At 38.1% G+C, this 18,749-nt stretch overlaps 2 protein-coding genes across 3 annotated transcripts in view; both read right to left on the bottom strand.

Moving 5' to 3' along the window:
- Nucleotides 1-13,706, bottom strand: part of LOC122653495 (magnesium/proton exchanger) — a 25,799-nt gene extending 12,093 nt beyond the window's left edge. Inside the window, exons 1-6 of one of the 2 annotated variants that reach the window (XM_043847344.1) lie at nt 13,612-13,706; nt 11,352-11,798; nt 9,297-9,472; nt 8,281-8,399; nt 7,981-8,133; nt 5,885-6,017 (exon numbers count right to left, since the gene is read on the bottom strand). In XM_043847344.1, the coding sequence (XP_043703279.1) occupies nt 5,885-6,017; nt 7,981-8,133; nt 8,281-8,399; nt 9,297-9,472; nt 11,352-11,736 (966 nt within the window). In that variant the 5' untranslated portion in view covers nt 11,737-11,798; nt 13,612-13,706. The remainder of the gene's footprint in view (nt 1-5,884; nt 6,018-7,980; nt 8,134-8,280; nt 8,400-9,296; nt 9,473-11,351; nt 11,799-13,611) is intronic. The other variant, XM_043847345.1, reaches the window with a different exon arrangement.
- LOC122655355 (flavonoid 3'-monooxygenase CYP75B137-like) lies at nt 11,745-18,749 on the bottom strand. Its single transcript, XM_043849557.1, has 3 exons — nt 18,741-18,749; nt 14,511-15,365; nt 11,745-11,798 (listed from the first exon to the last, which is right to left on the bottom strand). Exons 1-3 carry the CDS (start codon nt 18,747-18,749, stop codon nt 11,745-11,747), a joined length of 918 nt encoding a protein of 305 aa, XP_043705492.1.

Raw genomic sequence — 18,749 nt, 5'->3', positions numbered from 1 at the left:
AAAGCAAACACTTGGGAGGAGCAAACAATAGCACCACAAGCAAAAACAGTTGGTTCTCAAGAAACAGCAGCAAAAAATAGAGACAAACTAGACCAAAAAACTTGAAATAGCTTGTAGAACTTCACACAATCATCAAACAGCAGCGGAGTAAAAAGGAATAACCTTCCTTACCAAGAAACGATAGTAGATAGCATAGTCCGAAATCTCGCGAGATCTCGCCGAGATTCTCGGTTTTCCAATTTCCAGAGTCGAGATGGCCTACGAAACTTAAAATGTCAATATTTCTCCGAGATCTCGGTTTGACATAGGAAAATGCCCATCTAGGTCCTTTATATGAGTGCCAGATCTCGAGATCTTGCTGGAAATTCTTGGTATACAGACACCTATCTATTCCAGGAACCAAGATAGAGAAGACAGACACTTATTTATGCCTAATATCATTTAAGTAAATGCTTTTGTATTTGTATAGCATTTACTTAAGATATTATTCATAAATAAGCAAATACCCCCCCCCCATTTGAATCCAATAAAAATAGTTAAAAAATCAAATTCCAAAAGGAAAAAAAGTCAACCCCGTTCAAGAACAAAAGCTGGATTTTCGCGGTAGGTGTAATTTTCAACTTTAATCTTTGGGGTTTTTCTCAAATCTAAAAATTCCATAAATCTTATTATGGTAAAACATTGCTAAAAACCAAAAGTGTGGTAAAATATTCATTTGTTTTGATGTCCAAAAAATTATTTTCATTGAGCGATTTTGTGACATTCGCGCATGAATTAAGTTTGACCGATACATAACTCTTTATATAAATCAAATTTTAGCAATCTTGGACTTGTTGGAAAGCTATGTTTTGAAAGCTTTCCAACAAGTCCAAGATTGCTTAAATCTGATTTATATTGAAGGAGTTATTTACGGTCAAACTTAATTTGTGGCTAATCGTCACAAAATCGCTCAATGAGAATATATTTTTGGACATCAAAACAAATGAATATTTTACCACACTTTTGGTTTTTAGCAATGTTTTACCATATTAAGATTTATGGAATTTTTAGATTTGAGAAAAACCCCAGCATTAGAAAGTTGAAAATTACACCTACCGCCGAAAATCCAGTTTTTGTTCTTGAACTGGGGGGTCGACTTTTTTTCCTTTTGGAATTTGATTTTTTAACTATTTTTATTGGATTCAAATAAGGGGTATTTGCTTATTTATGAATAATATCTTAAGTACATGAAATATCATTTACTTAAATGATGTTAGGCATATATAAGACTGTTTGTCCTGCGTCTGTCCTGGTTTCTAGAATAAGTATAAGTTTCTGTCCTGCTTTCTCAGTTTCTCACTAACTGAAACTCCTATTTGGACTTTGTTTTTGCAAAATCTAATAATGCCATTGTGTTTAAATGGCCTAAAATAGGCTGTATACCGATTTTCAGACCCAAAAGAGGTCTAAAACCCACCGAGATGGGCTTCCAAGTCCGAAAAAAAAAAAAGCACAAACTTGCCGAGATCTCGGCCCAACTCGGTTTTTTGCTAGGCCGAGATGGTTCCGAGACCCGAGTTTTCGAACCTTGGTAGATAGCCCAAAAAAAAACTCCCAAACCAAGCTCTATTGAAGTGCTCTGTTGAATCAACAACTCTGGCTGGCGGAAAAAGGAGCAGAAATGGCCTGGCCGAAATGCAGTTTTGACCCTTAGCAGCTTCCAAGAGGATTGAGGAGATACAAGGGAAAGAACGAGGGCTTCCAAACGAAACTAGAGCCCTTGGTTGCTCTCCATTTGGATTGCAAACAAGAAAGAAACAGATCTGAGAAGGTATTCTCGGTTTTCCTTCAAAGACCAACAAGAAATGAGGGAAAGGGTTTGCTCTTCACCTTCAAACTCCAGGAGCAAGATGCTCTGATACCATGTTCAGTTTTAGAAAGGAAGAAGAAGGAGAAGAAGAGAGGAGAAGAGAGGAACAAACACGGTTTGGTGATAACTCTGTTATGTCTCAAACTAGAGACTAACTTGCTTATATTGAAAAGAAATAGAAATTACACAGGGGCCCCTGGCCTTATACAAATAACAGAAGAAACATAAAATACATGGGGTTATGTACAAGAATACCCCTGAAACTACTATTCTTAACACTTCTGTGGTATTCCAGCAAAGGAAGCAGGAAGTAGGGATGTAAACAGGTATCCGAAAATCCAAACTCGATTCGCATCCATATTCGTTTAGGGGTATCCGAATTTTTATTCGAATAATTCAGGAAAAAAAATTATCCGATCCGAAAAGATATCCAACTAATGATATAGAGGGTTTTTGAAGATTCAACAGGTTCTAAAGAATGAGGAATGAGAATTATGAGACTAAAACATGGATTGAGAGTGAATCGTATCCGTTGGTCTGGGTTACACAATCAGAGATGTAAATGGATAATCGAAAAATCCGAATTCGATTCGCATCTGTATCCATTAAGGGATATCTGTATCCGGGCAGGGACTATCCGGATCCGAGCACATCCAATCCGTATCCGATCCGTTTACATCCCTAGTTGGAAGGCAGTAAGAGAGAGCACAACATGTCGTGAAGCTGTGACAAGGAATATGAGATTTGAACCACACCAACTTGTGCCAAGGAACAAGGAGGCCATGATGTCTAATGAGATTCCAAGCCGACTTCGAACTAAAAATACCCGGAAGGGGAGGCAGTCAAAGATATCAAGTCATTCCTACCAGCCAGCCTCCTAGTGATATCAAGGAGAGAGGACCAAATGAGACCCAGCTGGGCAGAGGAGGGGCTAGGGGAGCCCAATCACCGTTGATGATAATGTTAGATACCGTAGCAAGTCTAGGAGAACCCAGGCTGTAGATGGATCTGTCACCAACAAACTGAATGATAAAGTGTGGCTTTGCTGCTCAATACTTGGTGAGACTCAGATTAATGGTTGTGGGATGCAGTTGCTGCCTGGTGGGATGCTAGGTGGGTCAGTGGGATGCTGATCAAGTCTTGGGTGTGATTCTCAAGTCATATCCTTTTTATATCTTCTTTTTCACTGTTTAATTCCTGCAAGAGGTCGGTTCTTTACCTCAGTTCATATTTATGTTAGAGAAAATTACTTGGACACCCCCTGTACTATGGCCTAATTACTTAGTCTCCCTAACGTTTGAAACAATTACTTGAACACCCCCTGCAGTTTACCATTTCTTTCAAGTAGGTCAAGTCCGTTAGTTTACTCGGTTAATTTTTTTGTAATGCCTAAACTACCCTTAAAGGGTAGTGAAGTGACTCTTTTACCCTCTTCCTCCTTCCTGCAAATCACCTATTTCAGAAACCCTAATCGATTTCAAAAAATTCTCTCTGTTTTTAAAGGAACCAGAACTGGGCGGCGATGGCGGTGGTGGGCACTCAGCGCCGGACGAGGAGGGTGGAGGTGGGGACGGCGGAGGAGGAGATGGTGGTGGCAGGGAGAAGACTTGGTTGCAAGGGTTGTCGCAGGCGGAGCACATTGGGCATGCAATCTGATCTTTCCTTTTGCAGCCAGTAAGGGCAAGTTCGATACAACAGGTCACCAAACCAGACAGAATTTTGAAATCAATTAGGCATATGCTAACAAAAACCTTTCTTCAACAAGCAAGCAAAATCCCCAAAATCGACACAACAGGTCACCAATCAGGTCTTAATCTCTCTGCAAACTTCTTTGGCGTACGAATGATATTATTAGATAAGAAATTGCAAATTGAATATCTCCATCACAACTAATGAATCATATCCAAATTCTAGAATTCCAACTTTTGAATGGAAAAGTTTTGTTTCTAAGGGTTCTGTTTTTAGAACGAGGAGAGCAATATTCTAATGTTCCGCTTTTCAATCCTCCTGGTATGGCATGTCTGGTATGTGGTGTTGGTTTATTTCAAAATTTTCATTTTTTTCCTTTAATTCAGCATATCATGTAACAAATGTAACTATTTATTCCTGCTATTGTTCTTCTTCTTCTTCTTCTTCAAGTTTCTTCTCCCACCTAGGGTTAGGAAAGAGATGGAAAGAGATCAGAGAAAGATATAGAGGGGAGTGATGGAGAGAGAGAGCTTACCGTGATGAACTTTGCTGGAGAAGATGGCGCTGGAGTCTTGTGGAGATCGTGAAGATGAGACTCCAGTCTTGTGGACTGGGTCTATGCTGAAATTGCCGATCTCTGGTGGAATTGTCCCATCCACTCCAGCTTTCCGGTGGTCGTTTCGTCTTCATCAACATCAAGGAAGTTCACCAAGTCCGGCACCGAGCGTAATCCAGGAGTTGAGGGGCTTGAGACAATGGCGGTGGCGGAAGTAGTTGGGGGAGGTGGAGGTGATGGTGTGGTTGAAGTAGTTGGGCACCTAAAATGACCTTTTCCTAAATATTTGGTACCTGAGGTGTAATTTACCCTAAGGGTAAAATAGACATTTCCATTTGAACTCTAACAGCAGACTAACACCGTCAGGTTTCAGGGGGTGTTAAGTAATTGTTTCAAACGTTGATAATCGTAAGCAAAATGGTTAGAGTACAGGGGGTGTCCAAGTAATTTTCTCTTCATGTTATAAATCTGAAAATCTTTAGTTTTCACTTGTTGCTTTTGCTATTTCAATTTTGATTTTATATCCTACAATCGGATGTTGAAACTTTCTATGGTCTTAAATTTTGAATCTGATCTCAGATCTCAGATCATCAGATTCCTACTGTTACTAGGATTGCTGGTTTTCTTAGGTTTATTTCGTGATTTCCAATTTCAATTAATAGATTCTGTTTTGCATCATATATCATATTATTGTTTAGTTTCTATCCTAAATTTTATTAACTGCTGTTACTTAATCTGGGTGAGATTATTTGTTGATCAGAAATCATCCAATTAGTGATATTGATTTAGGTTTTAGAAGTCCTATCTTAAGTAGGATTCTTCTAAAACTCGAGATCAGAATTTTGGATCAAGTTCAACTTTTGATATTCCATTCCTATACCTAAAGAGAATAACCCATTGAAATTTGATCCCAATCTGAGGTCTAGATTATTGTTTATCATTGATTCTTGAATTCTGGTCCTCATGTATTCACTGCAATTCTGGTTTTCAAATGAGTTTCTGAACCTAACACCTTAGGCTTCTAGAAACCCATCACTGATACCCTGCAACATGCTGTCCCGTCCTAGTTTTTGTCCTCGCATTGCAAGATGAGAGCCCGAGCCCACAATTTCAAGTATCAGGATCGGAACGGGCATATTAGGCGATCAAATTGGGATCAGTCAACACTGATTCATTTCATACTTGTGAATACCTCACAATATTGGCCACAGTTCAGGCAGGATCAGGCTGGATCAGCATACAGAGTTTTAAATCCTTGCAAGTACCCAACCGGGTTCCTGCTGAACTCCCCCCACCCCCCGCTTCAAAAAAAAAAAAATATTGAGACCAGAGGTAGAGAACCTCTAGTTTTATGTTATTTAACTAGAGAGGGCCGATCCTATGAGGACTAAACCCATTGCCAGACAGTCCAAAGTATGTCCAGACGTTAACACAAGAGAGCAGCCCTAGTAGGACATAAAAGCAATATAAACCAGCCAGTCTTCAAATTTGTACAAGAAAGATGACCCACAGAAAGTTGGTGACAATTTTTTTTGCTTTTTCTCCCCTATCACATACTTATGCAAAACATCCTTGGGTAATTAATGGAAGGAGATTTGACATTTCAACATTTTCTTTATAAATTCCTTTTCTTCGAACCCAGCCCACAGACACTTGGCAACGGAAACTAAAATCTCACAGTACTATTTTTACTATGACTTTTTCAAAGTAGTTTTATCTGCCACCTAATGCTATAGAAAATAATATGAAGTTCAAAAAATATAGCACAGAATAAATAACAAGAGTCTCACCACTAATGCATCCAGAAATTGTTGTTTCCAAACTGAGACCACATTAAAATCTTCTTGAATGGACTTCTTGAGAAAGTTTCCATTACACGATTCAGTGAGATCAGAATTTGGCACGTTTTGATACAGTGGATCTGCCAAAGAAAAATGTATTTTCAGAAGAAATACAATTAGATATAAGGCTAATAGGAGATAATGGGAATGCAGACAGAATTCCATGATGAATAAAAAATAAATAAATAAACATGCAATGCCATTGAATTAGTAAAAATTATCCTTTGTCTACCTTTATACTCTCTTTCAAAGAATTCTAAATAGATTAGATAATAAGTCTGGGGAATATGTGCATCACATAATATATAAGTTGTAAATACAAAATGTACTGTTTTAAGATAAATCGCATTATTTGGATACCAGACAGGAAGGGTTAGCAGTTTTTTGCCTATACTGAAACATAGGAGACCATATAGCTCCGTAATGCAAACTCGACCTCGAACCAGGGAAGAACCACTGGGAGATCGATTGCAGCAGGATCAATAAAATAGGGAGAACAAAATTGAATAACTGGACTTTTTTTTTTGTTTCTCTTTTTCTGATTACATATGAAAGAAAAACATAAAAGGGTATGCAAGAAGAAGAAGGGGATATGGATGGGGGATAGGGGACTCTCTCAGTCCAGGGTCTTTCACCTATGGCCTCTCACCGTTGCTGCATCCCACAGTCACCGCCTCTCACGGCTTCAAGCCATAGCTCTCTATTTTCTTCAATCTTCAATTGTACCTTGTATTCAACCTTGCTCCTTATTTATATAGAAGTATGGGTTAAAACATTGAAAGTGTTTGCTAAAAAGTAGCTTACAACAAAAATAAAAACTTCCTATAAAATCTAGCCGCCATAACTCAAAATAGAACTTATAAAAATAGTAACAAACTGAAATTAGAAACTACCTAAGATTCTATTGCAATGAAATAAAATATACTTTCTAAAACTGAAAATAGAAATTAAACTACGGAAGCATTAGGATAGAATCTTTCTCCACTTGATGGGCCCTCAAGATCTTCTAAAAAGCATCCGCCCACAAGGTAAATATGGGCTGTGACACTGTTCACATGAACAGTGTTTTGGTCTTTTTTTCTTCATATTTCGATCTACATCATAACAGGTTTGGCGAGCAATGACTACAGGGTTATTACTTGTTAGTCTCAGTGAAGTAATGGGTTATTACTTTTCAGGAGATTGCGGCAGGTGGAGGCACCATTAATTCCTTGAACATCCACTGCTTGAACAATATCCTGCTATGCAACTTAGTTGGGACTAAGAAACTAAGATAAACTTTAAAATGAAATGATGGTAGTGAATTAATAAACACAGGAAACTTTTAGGGTGCATTTGGGTGTACCTATAACTTTACATGATCGAGGGTGTTTGAAAACAGACGTGTATTTTTGAGCTACAGGTCCCAAGCTGGGGTAAAGGAGGAGGGTTGGGTGATCAGGTTGACAGCCAACATTCAGGGAGAAATGGGGGAGGTGAGAAAGAAAAACCTTTTAGCATGGGGATCCTGGAAAACACTATTTCAGCAAAATATAAGCTGAAAAAGAATGGAATGGTAAAACAGGATTCAAGCACCTAGGATTTGGAGTTTCTTTGAATGCATATGCACATCAGTTAAAATGAATATAGAAAAAGAGACTAGTTCGGTCCTAGGAAATCCTATTATTTTCTTGTTTTCATTAAGTTTGTGCCCATAAAAGAATCCCATGATTTTTTCCTTCCAAATGAATATCTTACATAACCATCTACAATAAACTTGTAAAACAAAATTGGTTGATTTGCTTCATGAGTGCTATTAGAATGTTGACATTGCAAATGACAACAAAAGTTATTGTGCAAATAAAAAAGACTTGACACCCATCTGTTCATCTCCTCCCTCATTTACATCTCTTAAGTTCAGAAAGTATAATCAATGTCTAGAAGTCAAATAATCACTGATTGGACAATGACAACAAGAACTGATGATTAAATGATCAACCCATAGTTTCAGAGAACATCAATCAGAATCCAAAGAATTGAAATGCAGATCAGAGTTTTGACTAATTTTACCCCTTTTCAAATGAATGGAGAAGATATCAACTATGTTCCTGTCTTCCTCCTCACCAACTTGAAGTATCTCAGAATTGTCATCATTATTTTTATCTTCACGAGGGGAAGCCTCTACTGGCACCCACTCATCAGGTCTCTCTGCTCTTGTCCTGAGATATATACAAGAATAAGGACCAAGCATCGTTTAGATACAAGGGCATGTTAAATACTATGCTGTCATCTGTAGTTTCGTAAAGAAAAATACCAGAAAACCCAACAGTGGAGGTCATAAGCATAAATTTAGTACAGAGGCATACAGTGGCAGAGATAGGTAGGGCCAGCGTTTGTCTTGAGCATAGGCGTGAATGAGCAGTAATCCAAATTGCAGTACTGTCAACAAGGCCTCCCACAGGGTAACCACATTTGGGGTCCAAACCTAAAGAAAACTTTTTTTTGTTAAGACATTTCTAAATTGCTATGCAACTCTGCAACAGTAATCAAGAATGGAATGACACTACACAGGATGCCTACATATATAAAGAATATAAACTATAAAGGGGTACCTCTCTCTCTCTGCATTCATTTGATTCAAACATTTAAGCATTTCCTTAGCTCGTTATTTCAATAGCAGTAAAATATTAAGCATAGTCATGTGAAATACAAAAAATTTATACTAGTGCCTGCTTTCCTACCACTACAGATGATGATTGACTCATCTCAGCAAATCCGAAGATTGTGCCAAAAATATACTTCTAATGAATACTTCATAGTTCATACCTTGGGGAGAACGGTTATAAGGTCAGTCCTATACGAGATTAAACAAAACATCATAGCGTAAGGAGGCAAGACAAAACAAACAAACAGGATCCTTGGATCGGCAAGAAGGCTTATTCCATTATCATAAGGTTCATAGACTGCCTCACTTTTAACTTCTAGGACTACTTTTTTTTTTGGAGGGGGGGGGGTGTAATCAACCCTTCGTTGATGAGAACTGAATAATTGAGCGAGTAGTACATCCCCCAAGAGGACAAAAAAGATCATATAATTGGAAAACTATCAAATTAACATAACAATAGATTGAATATAGAAATTGGCCCGGTGGGGGGGGGGGGGGGATGCTATTTCTCAAGGGTATGAAAGCATGAGTTAGAACAAAATTACAAGGTGACCTGAATACGCACAACATGTTCTGAACCACCATGCCTTGTCACAGTAAGAAAATTTTCTTCATCATTACAGAACTGAGATATAGATTCAACATAGCTGCTAGTGTCATAAGCAAACAAACAAACATCCATTGGGGTCTAAGAATGAATGGATATATGGGATTTACCTCTAATATTATGTAAAGCCAAATATAAGCCCAAAATGACCAAAAGAGTTCTACTAGCCAGACACCAATATCTGATATCTTTTTTAACTTTCCTGCTTTAGGAACTACTACACAAACAGCATGGATAGGAAATAGGTCGAATGCAGCAGAACCAACAAGTGTTCCAGGACCCAAACCTACAGATCAAATGGATAGTATGTGTTAATAAAATATACTCCATAACCAATAATTATAAAAAAGAATATACAATTATTTTAACGTAAACTAAAAAGGTAGGATATAAAACCATGTGGCGATAACATGGAAATGTATCCAAACAAGAATGAATCTCATAGATGATGATTAATCTCTGTTTACATCTATATACATGCAGTAACAAATTCATTGAGTAATTTGAACAGTCAAGGCATTGAAGGAGCACAACTACTGGTTTCTCTAGCAACAATTCATTCACATTATGTAATTAACTAAAAAGTTAAGATCAGATTGGGAAAATCCAATTAAAGCAATTAAGTTATGAAATTGCAAAGGATTGGATGTTCTCCCACAACACTGCTTTGGAATGTCAAAAAATTTCTAAATTAGAAAGTAAAAAATTTTAGTTTCTTATATCACAAAAAGATCATCAGATTTTCATTATAGCCATTTCCTGTAGTAGTGTAACCGCAAGTTAATATTTTTTTAAATAAAAAAAAGAAGCCCTATATTTTTTGGAGTTGCTAATGATTCATCTAGAATGCTAGTGTCTTACATCCCAACAACAACAACTCATCCTTATCCCAACTAAATGGGGTCAGCTACATGAATCCTTGCCCTCCAATCAGCTTTATTCATCATAATCAACAACAAAAAAATAAATAAACAAATAAAATGGGAAAAAAAATAAACATCAATTATCAAATTTAGGAAAATGACTTCAATATTCAATGTGATAGTTTCAATGACTAAAATGCACACGATCAGAAACTTTGAACATATGTAGCAGTGGATGTGAAAATATACACCACACTACGAAAAATGGGGTGCCCTTGAGTACAAAATAGATCTCCCATCTTGCATATATTTGTCAATATTTTCCCACATTGAATATTTCCACCTGTATTTTTTGACTGTATATTTCATTACCTGAACTATCAACTTGAATATTGAGGTAATTTTCCTTTAATCATCATTTCACCTTTTCTTCATATTTTTCAAGAGTTCACTGAAGTATAGACAATCTTATTGAATGCAGGAGCTCTAACCCTTGTAGCGAATGAAATCCTTGGCTCATAAATTGTTCCTCTAACCCACTTTCTACTAATCCTTTCAAAGGCTCCATGTACATTGAAGCTGTCACAGCCTCCCAGCAAACCCATGTCCGATCCAGCCTAAGAAACCTATTCTTTACCAAACCCTGGAAATCTTTCTTCCAGACAAAAGATACAAATAAAACTTGACTATTAAGATAATAGTATGAGGGGAAAAGATGAAAAAATTAACAAGACCAGACTGGAGCTAAAAGGAACACAAGTTATGTGGAAATGTAGAAGTGATACAAAGAAAATACCAGGGCCATGCATGACTAAAAGAGAGTTGGTTACTTGGTGCAGGTAGGTAGTTGTTTAATGGAGACTAATTACGATAAGAAATACAAATTCGTAATGTCCCCTCAATGGGACTAAGTGGAAGTTTGAATTACAAAACCTAAACTTTATACATGAGACAACTATCAAACCATCTATATCAGTTATACAGCACTGCATAATAAAAGGGCGTACCCAGTGCACGAGACTCCTGCTACTGCAGGGTCTGGGGAGGGTCATAATCTACGCAGCCTTACCCCCAGCTTCCCGGAGAGGCTGTTTCCTGACTCAAACCCATGGCCACTAAGTCAGTGGAGCAACCTTACCGTTGCGCCGAGGTCTGCCCTCTACAGCACTGCATAATGGCTCACAAAAATAAGATCAGGAGCCTCTTTTTAATTCTACATGGATCATGATATTGTTACAGATAAATTAAAACACTCTCATATGCTAGAGTTAAAAAAATAAATAATAAAACAGAGTGACAAACCTCCGGCATAAAGCTGACCAAGGTTCTGAAAAGCATCTATAGTGGCCAAAGAAATTTGAGGGAAACTAGTCCCAAAAGCCAGAAGAGCGATGTCTGCTATTGCGTAGTTCCATACCTTTTCATGTCTAACCAATTCAGTATTTGTGAAAGGATCTACCTTCCGAGTTTGTTTTACAACATTCTCCATTGACCGGAAGAAACGGGCAGTAATAGCCGACAACCCAAAGAAACAATAGGCAAGACCAAGAAGATACAAGGAAGCTCGCAAACCATCCCCGAGGGAAGTTTCAGCATGAACAAGCAAGAAACTTTCACACCTCTCATGCTCTGAAATGCCAGGATAACCAAGTATGCTCTCTGCTGTATGTTTATACCTTGGGCCCATCTTTCACCTCATGAAATCACATTCACAAAGGATATCACAAGGATACAAAGCATTACGATGGCCTGAGATTCATAGAAAATCAATGAATTTCAGATCAAGTGAAGTATCATGCTTTAAAGTCTGAAAATCGGAAGAACAAGGTGCAGCATGGGAAAGGAGGGGGGGCTATATCAGACTAATCCACAATGACCAGGGTCTATTACATTAAGTAATATTTATCAAAAAACACATTTGATTACCAACAACCCCCCCCCCCTGCAGGGGAATGGATCATGGTTATCTATTTGAAGAATATAGACAGTAATGATATGGCAGATGTTGTGGCTAAAGCATTGAGTTGTGAGACCAAGAAAATATTTAGTGACAGCTTTTCCTTAGAAAGATAATGGTCTGCTTTCCTTGTCAATAAAGTCTTGGGAGGTTTTTGCACTATCCCCTTCCAGGGTTCGAATTCTACTAATTTCCATTCTCATTAAATCCCTTTATTATTTTGGGGGGGGGGGGGGGGGTGAACCTGGTGGAGCTGTATAAAGATTGCATAATCATAGAGAAAGTTGATCAACTACAGGAGTCCTGTGTGAAAACAATACAATAAAAAAAATGGTGTCCCGTTCATTGGAAAACAAAGAAAATCTGAACCGTCAAACTCTGTAAGAATTACAGACCAAGCAAAATAGGATATTAAGAGCTTGTTGTCCAGTCTTTGTCTCCAGGCTGCATTTGTCCTGAAAAAAAATTTAAAAAAAAAATGGTTTCTCCACTTCATGGCATAAGCAACTATTTTTGAAGGAGAAACAGGATGGGTTACTTTTATGCTATGTCCAGGCCTTGACTACTTATCCTTTAACCAATACTAGTGCTGGGATGAAAAGATATATGGAAACCTTGCTTTTCCCTTGAAACTGCAATTGATGTTGCATGCATAGAGAAGTTAGGATAGATTAAGATCCAAGCATGGTGTTGAATGCATACAGAAGTTCAAATCGATTAAGAACCAAGCAGGGTATCTCTTGGAGAAAAAGAAAGGTAACTCAGATTATGAGACCTAGCTATGAACGAATCATCAAAAACAGAGTAACAAATCAGAATCTGTTCTCCTGTCAATAATCTCTCGTCACGAACCTGTGATCCTTTTATGTGTGGCAAATGACTGGAGAATGGAGGGAGAAGAGAAGGAAAATCGGATGCCGTTTCTCCGATCCGCCTGTCCTAATATGTAAATTCCCCTTATCTTTTATAACGCTAGAGAGTCAAATTACCTCAGTAAATCCAATCCAAATAGTAGCTACTTCAAATCTGAAGCCCAATTAAACTACTAGTGAGACTATAATCTTTCTAGTCAGTGCCACCACTATGTTTTAGATCAAGGAGACTAAATTCCTCCAGCCTAAATGTCCAGTTGAATTTGGTTATTTTTTCAACCTAAAACCTCATAAAATTCCCCTTTTCTTCTTGTTGCAAAATTTGTGATTTCAGTATTACTCTTTTCCCTTTTCTTGGTTCGAATATATAAAATATTCTTCCTTATATAATAACCAACTACATATTGCAAACTTTTAAAAAGCTCATTAGATCCACCACATCTTTTAAAATTAGATGTTTTGAAAATGACTTGTTTTCAATTTTATACAAGTATATGAATGAGGTGGAAGAGATGATGGGGCATCCAATAGAAGGTAAAAAAAACTCGAGAAAACAAGTTTGGCGAGTTCTTCGTAAATGAGATCGAACATTAGTAGACTACCAAAACTACAATAAACCACAGCCTCTAAAACGAATCTTCTGCTAATATTGTATTCATTCCCAAACCTAAAATACGAAATGCGTATTGTAAAGTAAGTAGACAAAAATCGACAAAGATCGAGAATACTTCACCCAAGGAGTTAAGACGAGCATACAAGCTACAACAGCAGAGTCAGAGGATGAGTTGTGCTTCTGCTCTGAGGCCAAGGTCCAGCACCTATGGGGGGCACTGTTACGATGCCGGAGGAGATTCCAGCGATGATAGTACGCTTTTAACTTACAATCAAACGAGCGAGCAAGAGCGCGCGAGAGATAGATCACCAGAGCTGCAAACTAACGAGAGTCATTCTCTGATTCAAAAATAAATTAATGGAGGTGTGTGTGTAGTGTCACTATTACTCTACCGCTGACTGGTCACTGGAGGGAGAGGGAGAGGGAGGGAGAGGTGCATTACACTCTCAAAATGTGAAAAATGTGAAACTCTTATTATTTAATAATCAATTCATCTCCCGGCATGTGATGTTTGCTAATATATGGTATCGTGGGAAACCTTTGACCACCCAAGCCATTTTCTCAAGCATTTTCCAATTTTTTTTTTTCAAAAATTTATGAAACTCCCCTTGAAAATGGATACTTAAATCACCCCTTCTTATTTGAAAATATTCAGATCATCCTCTCTATAATAACGGTGCTAGTCTGCTGTTAATTATTGTTATAAAAGGACTATTTTAGCCTTGTATTCAAACTTTAGAATTAAATTTATAATACTACCCTTTCTTTCCTCTTCAACCTAAAATACTCCACCGCCTCTGCTTCGCTTTGCAACACCGCCGTCGCTGCCTCTGCTTCGCCCTAACCTTGTGATCACACCTATGCTCTCTAGATCTCTCTCTGTCGTCTTCTTCCTCACATGACCTCAATCGATCTATACCATGCCGAATTGCCGATCCAGCGGATCCAATGCATGTTTCGTAATGGGAAAACTCGATTCTTAAAAAAATAAATAAAAGAAGAATAGCTCTTGGACTTACCAGTGATATCCCATTAAGAGCCGTCCTATCAATCTTCACTTCCAAATTAGGATCATCGGCCAACCGCAGCAACACATCAATCATATCGTTTTCTCCCAAAATCTCCACATCTTTTCTCCTCATCTGGTGCTCACAAATCACTTTCTCCAGAAACCCATCAAATCTCTTCCCCAAATCCTTCATCTGCTTCACATACCCCTTCAAATCCAAGAACCCCAACCAAGGAAAACAATCCCCAATATCCAATACCCCATTTAAGAAGAGCAATTCTTCAAACATCTTCTTGAGCTCTTCCAACGCCGTAGCTGGTTCATTTGAAAACTTCTTCCCCATCACAATCTGACTTACAAAGCTCAGATTAGCATTCCACAGATGCGTTTTCAATCTAATTTTTTTCCCTGATGAATCATGGATTCTCCTTAGAAGCAAACCCGTCTCTTCCATTCGTATTTTCTCATGGAAATCGAGACGTTTGGGGGTGAAAAGCTCAGTGAGGTATATCTTACGGAGGTAGCGCCAGTAGGGGCCATGGGAGGACCTGATCATTGCGGAGTAGTTGTAGGCGGTGTGCTTGCCTGCAGCGGTTTTGGGTCGAGAAGCAAAGTTGAGTACGTGGTTTTGTAGCAATTTGGCCATGGAGACAGAGGAGGCAACTACGACGGGTACTGAACCGAAGCGGAGTTGGATTAAAGGACCATATTGTTGGGAAAGAGAGTGAATGGAACGGTGGGGGAGAGGACCTATGAGGTTGACATTTCCGATGATTGGCCATGGTTTTGGGCCTGGTGGTGGGTTTCGTTGCCTGCGGCCAGATTGGTTGAGAAGAAGAAGAGGAAGATGACGACGGAGAGAGATCTAGAGAGCATGGGCCCGGTGGTGCGTTTCGTATTTGAAAATACTTAGATTAAGTTGCAGGTCATGTGGAGAAGAAGATGGATGTTGGGGGTTTTAGATTCAAGGGTAAAATAGTAACTCTTCGTTAGTCAAGGGTAATTTAAGGATTTAAATATATTTAACCGTGCAAAACTAACGGTAGGGTGTAATGTGAGTATTGGGTTCTAATACAGGGGGTGATCTGAGTATTTTCAAATATGAAGGGGTGATCTAAGTATCGACCCATTTTTAGGGGGTGTTTTGTAAATTTCTCCTTTTTTTTAAGGTAAGGGAAGTTCTATATATTAAAGCGTGACCCGTGCGTACACGAATTATATAAGAGAATTCTAATAGTCAAGGAGTGGAATTGGCCCATGATGTCTTGCACGCAACGGATAAGGCTCTTTGAGTCAGGGAGTCGGTCACGCTTTTATTCTCCTTGAAAATTGTTTACCGTTATTTTTGGCAATCGGTGTAATCTATCGTATGAGTTGAAGATGCATAGGTGTGCCAGAATCGGAAGGACTCAAACGATGATCGAATGGATTATCCGACTTCTAATCAGCAAAGAAAGGGTTCTTTCCAATGCCTCGATTGCTCTAAGGACTTTTAATGATGAAAATCACAATGCCAAAAAGAAGAAGAAGAAGAAGAGTAAAAAACTTTATTATATTGATAACAATTTTGAATACAAATAATGCCTTGTGAAACACAAGCCAAAAGACATACTGATCTAGAATTATTCTTCAAGCAAAACCTAAATGAATGCCTCTTGAAACACGGGCCAATGAGATATTGGTGACCAGAATCCAACTCCAGCAAAAACTACATCTAAAGACAAAGGTGAGGAGATAAAGCTCTACATCATCTTGAAAGATAAAAGACAAAGATGAGAGATAAACTTCTACATCTTGAAAGATAAAAGATAAAATAAAATAAAGACTCTTGCAGGGTGTTGTGTTGTTGATCCCGGGACCTCCTCCTCTGTGCCTGAAATCCTCGTTTATATGCATCCTTGGGGTAGTTTCTACAGTTACAAGGTACTTTCATAACTACCCATTTCTTTGAGAATTAGTTATAATCACCTTGATGAGCATCCGTCAATCACACACAATTCGTCAATATATGATCTTTCGTCGATCACTCACAATTCGTCAATCACTGACTATTTATCGCTCACTCACAATTCTTCAATCACTGGCCGTTCGTCGGTTAGTGACCATTTATCGGTCAGTCACAATTCGTTGGTCACTGATTGTTTGTCAGTTACTGTCACTGACCGTTTTCTTTTCCAGTCACTGACTAACAGGTCAGTCTTAATTGACATAGATTTCAATCCATTTCTCTGCTGATCGAAATAAAGCAAAAATAGGGTGTAAACAGAAATGTGACGAAAAGAATAAGATTGAAAATAGGAAGCAAGATCCATACATTATTAATGACTTCAAGTTGAGGTGATTGGAATTAGGGCAAAGTTTAGGGGAAGTATCAGTGATTTACTCTTTATTATTTCATACGATTTTTAATCTATAAGAGCACTATATGGGATGGTAGGTCCGAATTGCGCACCAAATTTGAGGCTAGTTGGACTACCATATGGCAGATATCAGCGAAGATGTGTTGCTAAGCTTGGCAACACACCATTCTGCCACCACGTGCCCTTTTAGTTTTGACCTCCATATAGGGAAAATGTGGCAAGGTACTCTAGCACCTTCATGTCTATTTCTCTTCCTTACATGAAATGATGTCATTACCTCTAATGTACGATATCATTTTATCATACTTCATTGGTGTGTTTCTCTGTGACACTTGCTCAGAGAACCCTCTCCCCTTTGTATGTAAGGAAAGATGTGCTTTGGATGAAATCTAGCAAGTGGAAATTGCACTTTGATGGTGTCGACGTGTCGTGGGGAAGTTTTTCCCTAAAAACATGTAGTGGTGTGGTTTTCTATTGATTCATGATTTTTGGCTACAAATTTAGAGATTTTTTTTTTTGTGGGGGGTGGGGGGGGGGAGAGAGAGTTCCCTGAAAGGTAGCATAGTCTGATGCCAATACAGAGCCAATGAAAACATGCACGAAAGCATCAATGTAGGTGGGATTTTTGCCTTCATAGGGTCAGGTGGTAAATTCATACACTCCTATTTTTAGGTACAATATCCACACAATCAGGTAATGTTCTTTTTTCCCTTTTTATTAGAGAGAGAAAAAAAAAAAAACATTTTGAGTCTAATTGGTCTATCTCATCGTGATTCATGAATATTGATCCTTGACTTTTGAGCCAAATGTGGAGTGACAATTAACTCATCCTCATGTTTTGACACCACACACAATATATAAAATGGATGAGTTTGTTTATTGATTTATTATTTATTTAAATAATTGGAACTGGGAATTCAAGTGGATGAATATTGTTTCATTTAAATGTGAAATTTTGTTGGCAAAAGGAGAAAAGGGAATTAAGGAAAATAAAAAAATAAATAAAAAAAAAAAAAAGGAGAAGAAGAACAACTCTAATGATGTGATGTAGCTTTCGCATGATTATAACGGTTCCCATGTGATTCCTGCGAATAATCCAAAAGAAAATATTAATCTAATAGAGAGATCCTTATACCCACTTAATGAATAAGTAATGTGATTGGGATATAAAGCTTTCTTCCTTAGATTTTGAACCAAAGAATAGAAAAATAGATGAGTGGGTGGTAGCGGTACGACAGGCATTTTCGTTAAGCGCACCACTAAACGTGACAGGTAAATCTGAGCCGTCAAATTATTTTGAAGGAAATCTGAACCGTTAAGTGGGTTGACTGTACAATTTAATGGAAACCGATTATGACCTCCTAGTGCCGGTTATGGGAAACTGGCTACGACCTCTTACTGCCGGTTAGGATCTCTAATATCCTAAGATACCGGTTATGACTTATTTGGCTTCCAAAAACACCCTTGTACCGTTATTGAATTCGACTTCCAAAAACACCCTTGTACCAAAATCTAACAAATAACCCTAAAACGAGACGGAAGTCCTCACCGTAAAACGAGATTTGATTTCCTCACCGGCGTTCACCCTTTGGTTCGATTCTCACCGGCGTCAACGGAGATGGAGATTTATCAGTAGCAAGTATCGCCTATTTGCTGTTCTCTTTCTCTCTTTGTATGTATTACACTCTCTTTCCCTCTGTTTTTTTTGTTGTTTTAGTGTTTAATTTTTTTTGTTTTAGGGTTTTTTGGTGCCAAATTTTACCCATCTTGGGTTAATAGAACAGAGAAGATAGGGTGACCTACGTTTTTAGTAACGGGATTGCCCCAAATTTGTTATTATTTTCTTATCCCAATCCTCCACTCCAGGTAATTTTCTTTACCTCTACCAT

The sequence above is a fragment of the Telopea speciosissima genome, chromosome 3, assembly GCF_018873765.1.
Source record: "Telopea speciosissima isolate NSW1024214 ecotype Mountain lineage chromosome 3, Tspe_v1, whole genome shotgun sequence".
Taxonomy (NCBI): Eukaryota; Viridiplantae; Streptophyta; class Magnoliopsida; order Proteales; family Proteaceae; genus Telopea; species Telopea speciosissima.
Note: the sequence above shows the minus strand (reverse complement) of the source record. Positions and strands in the feature narration are given on the sequence as shown.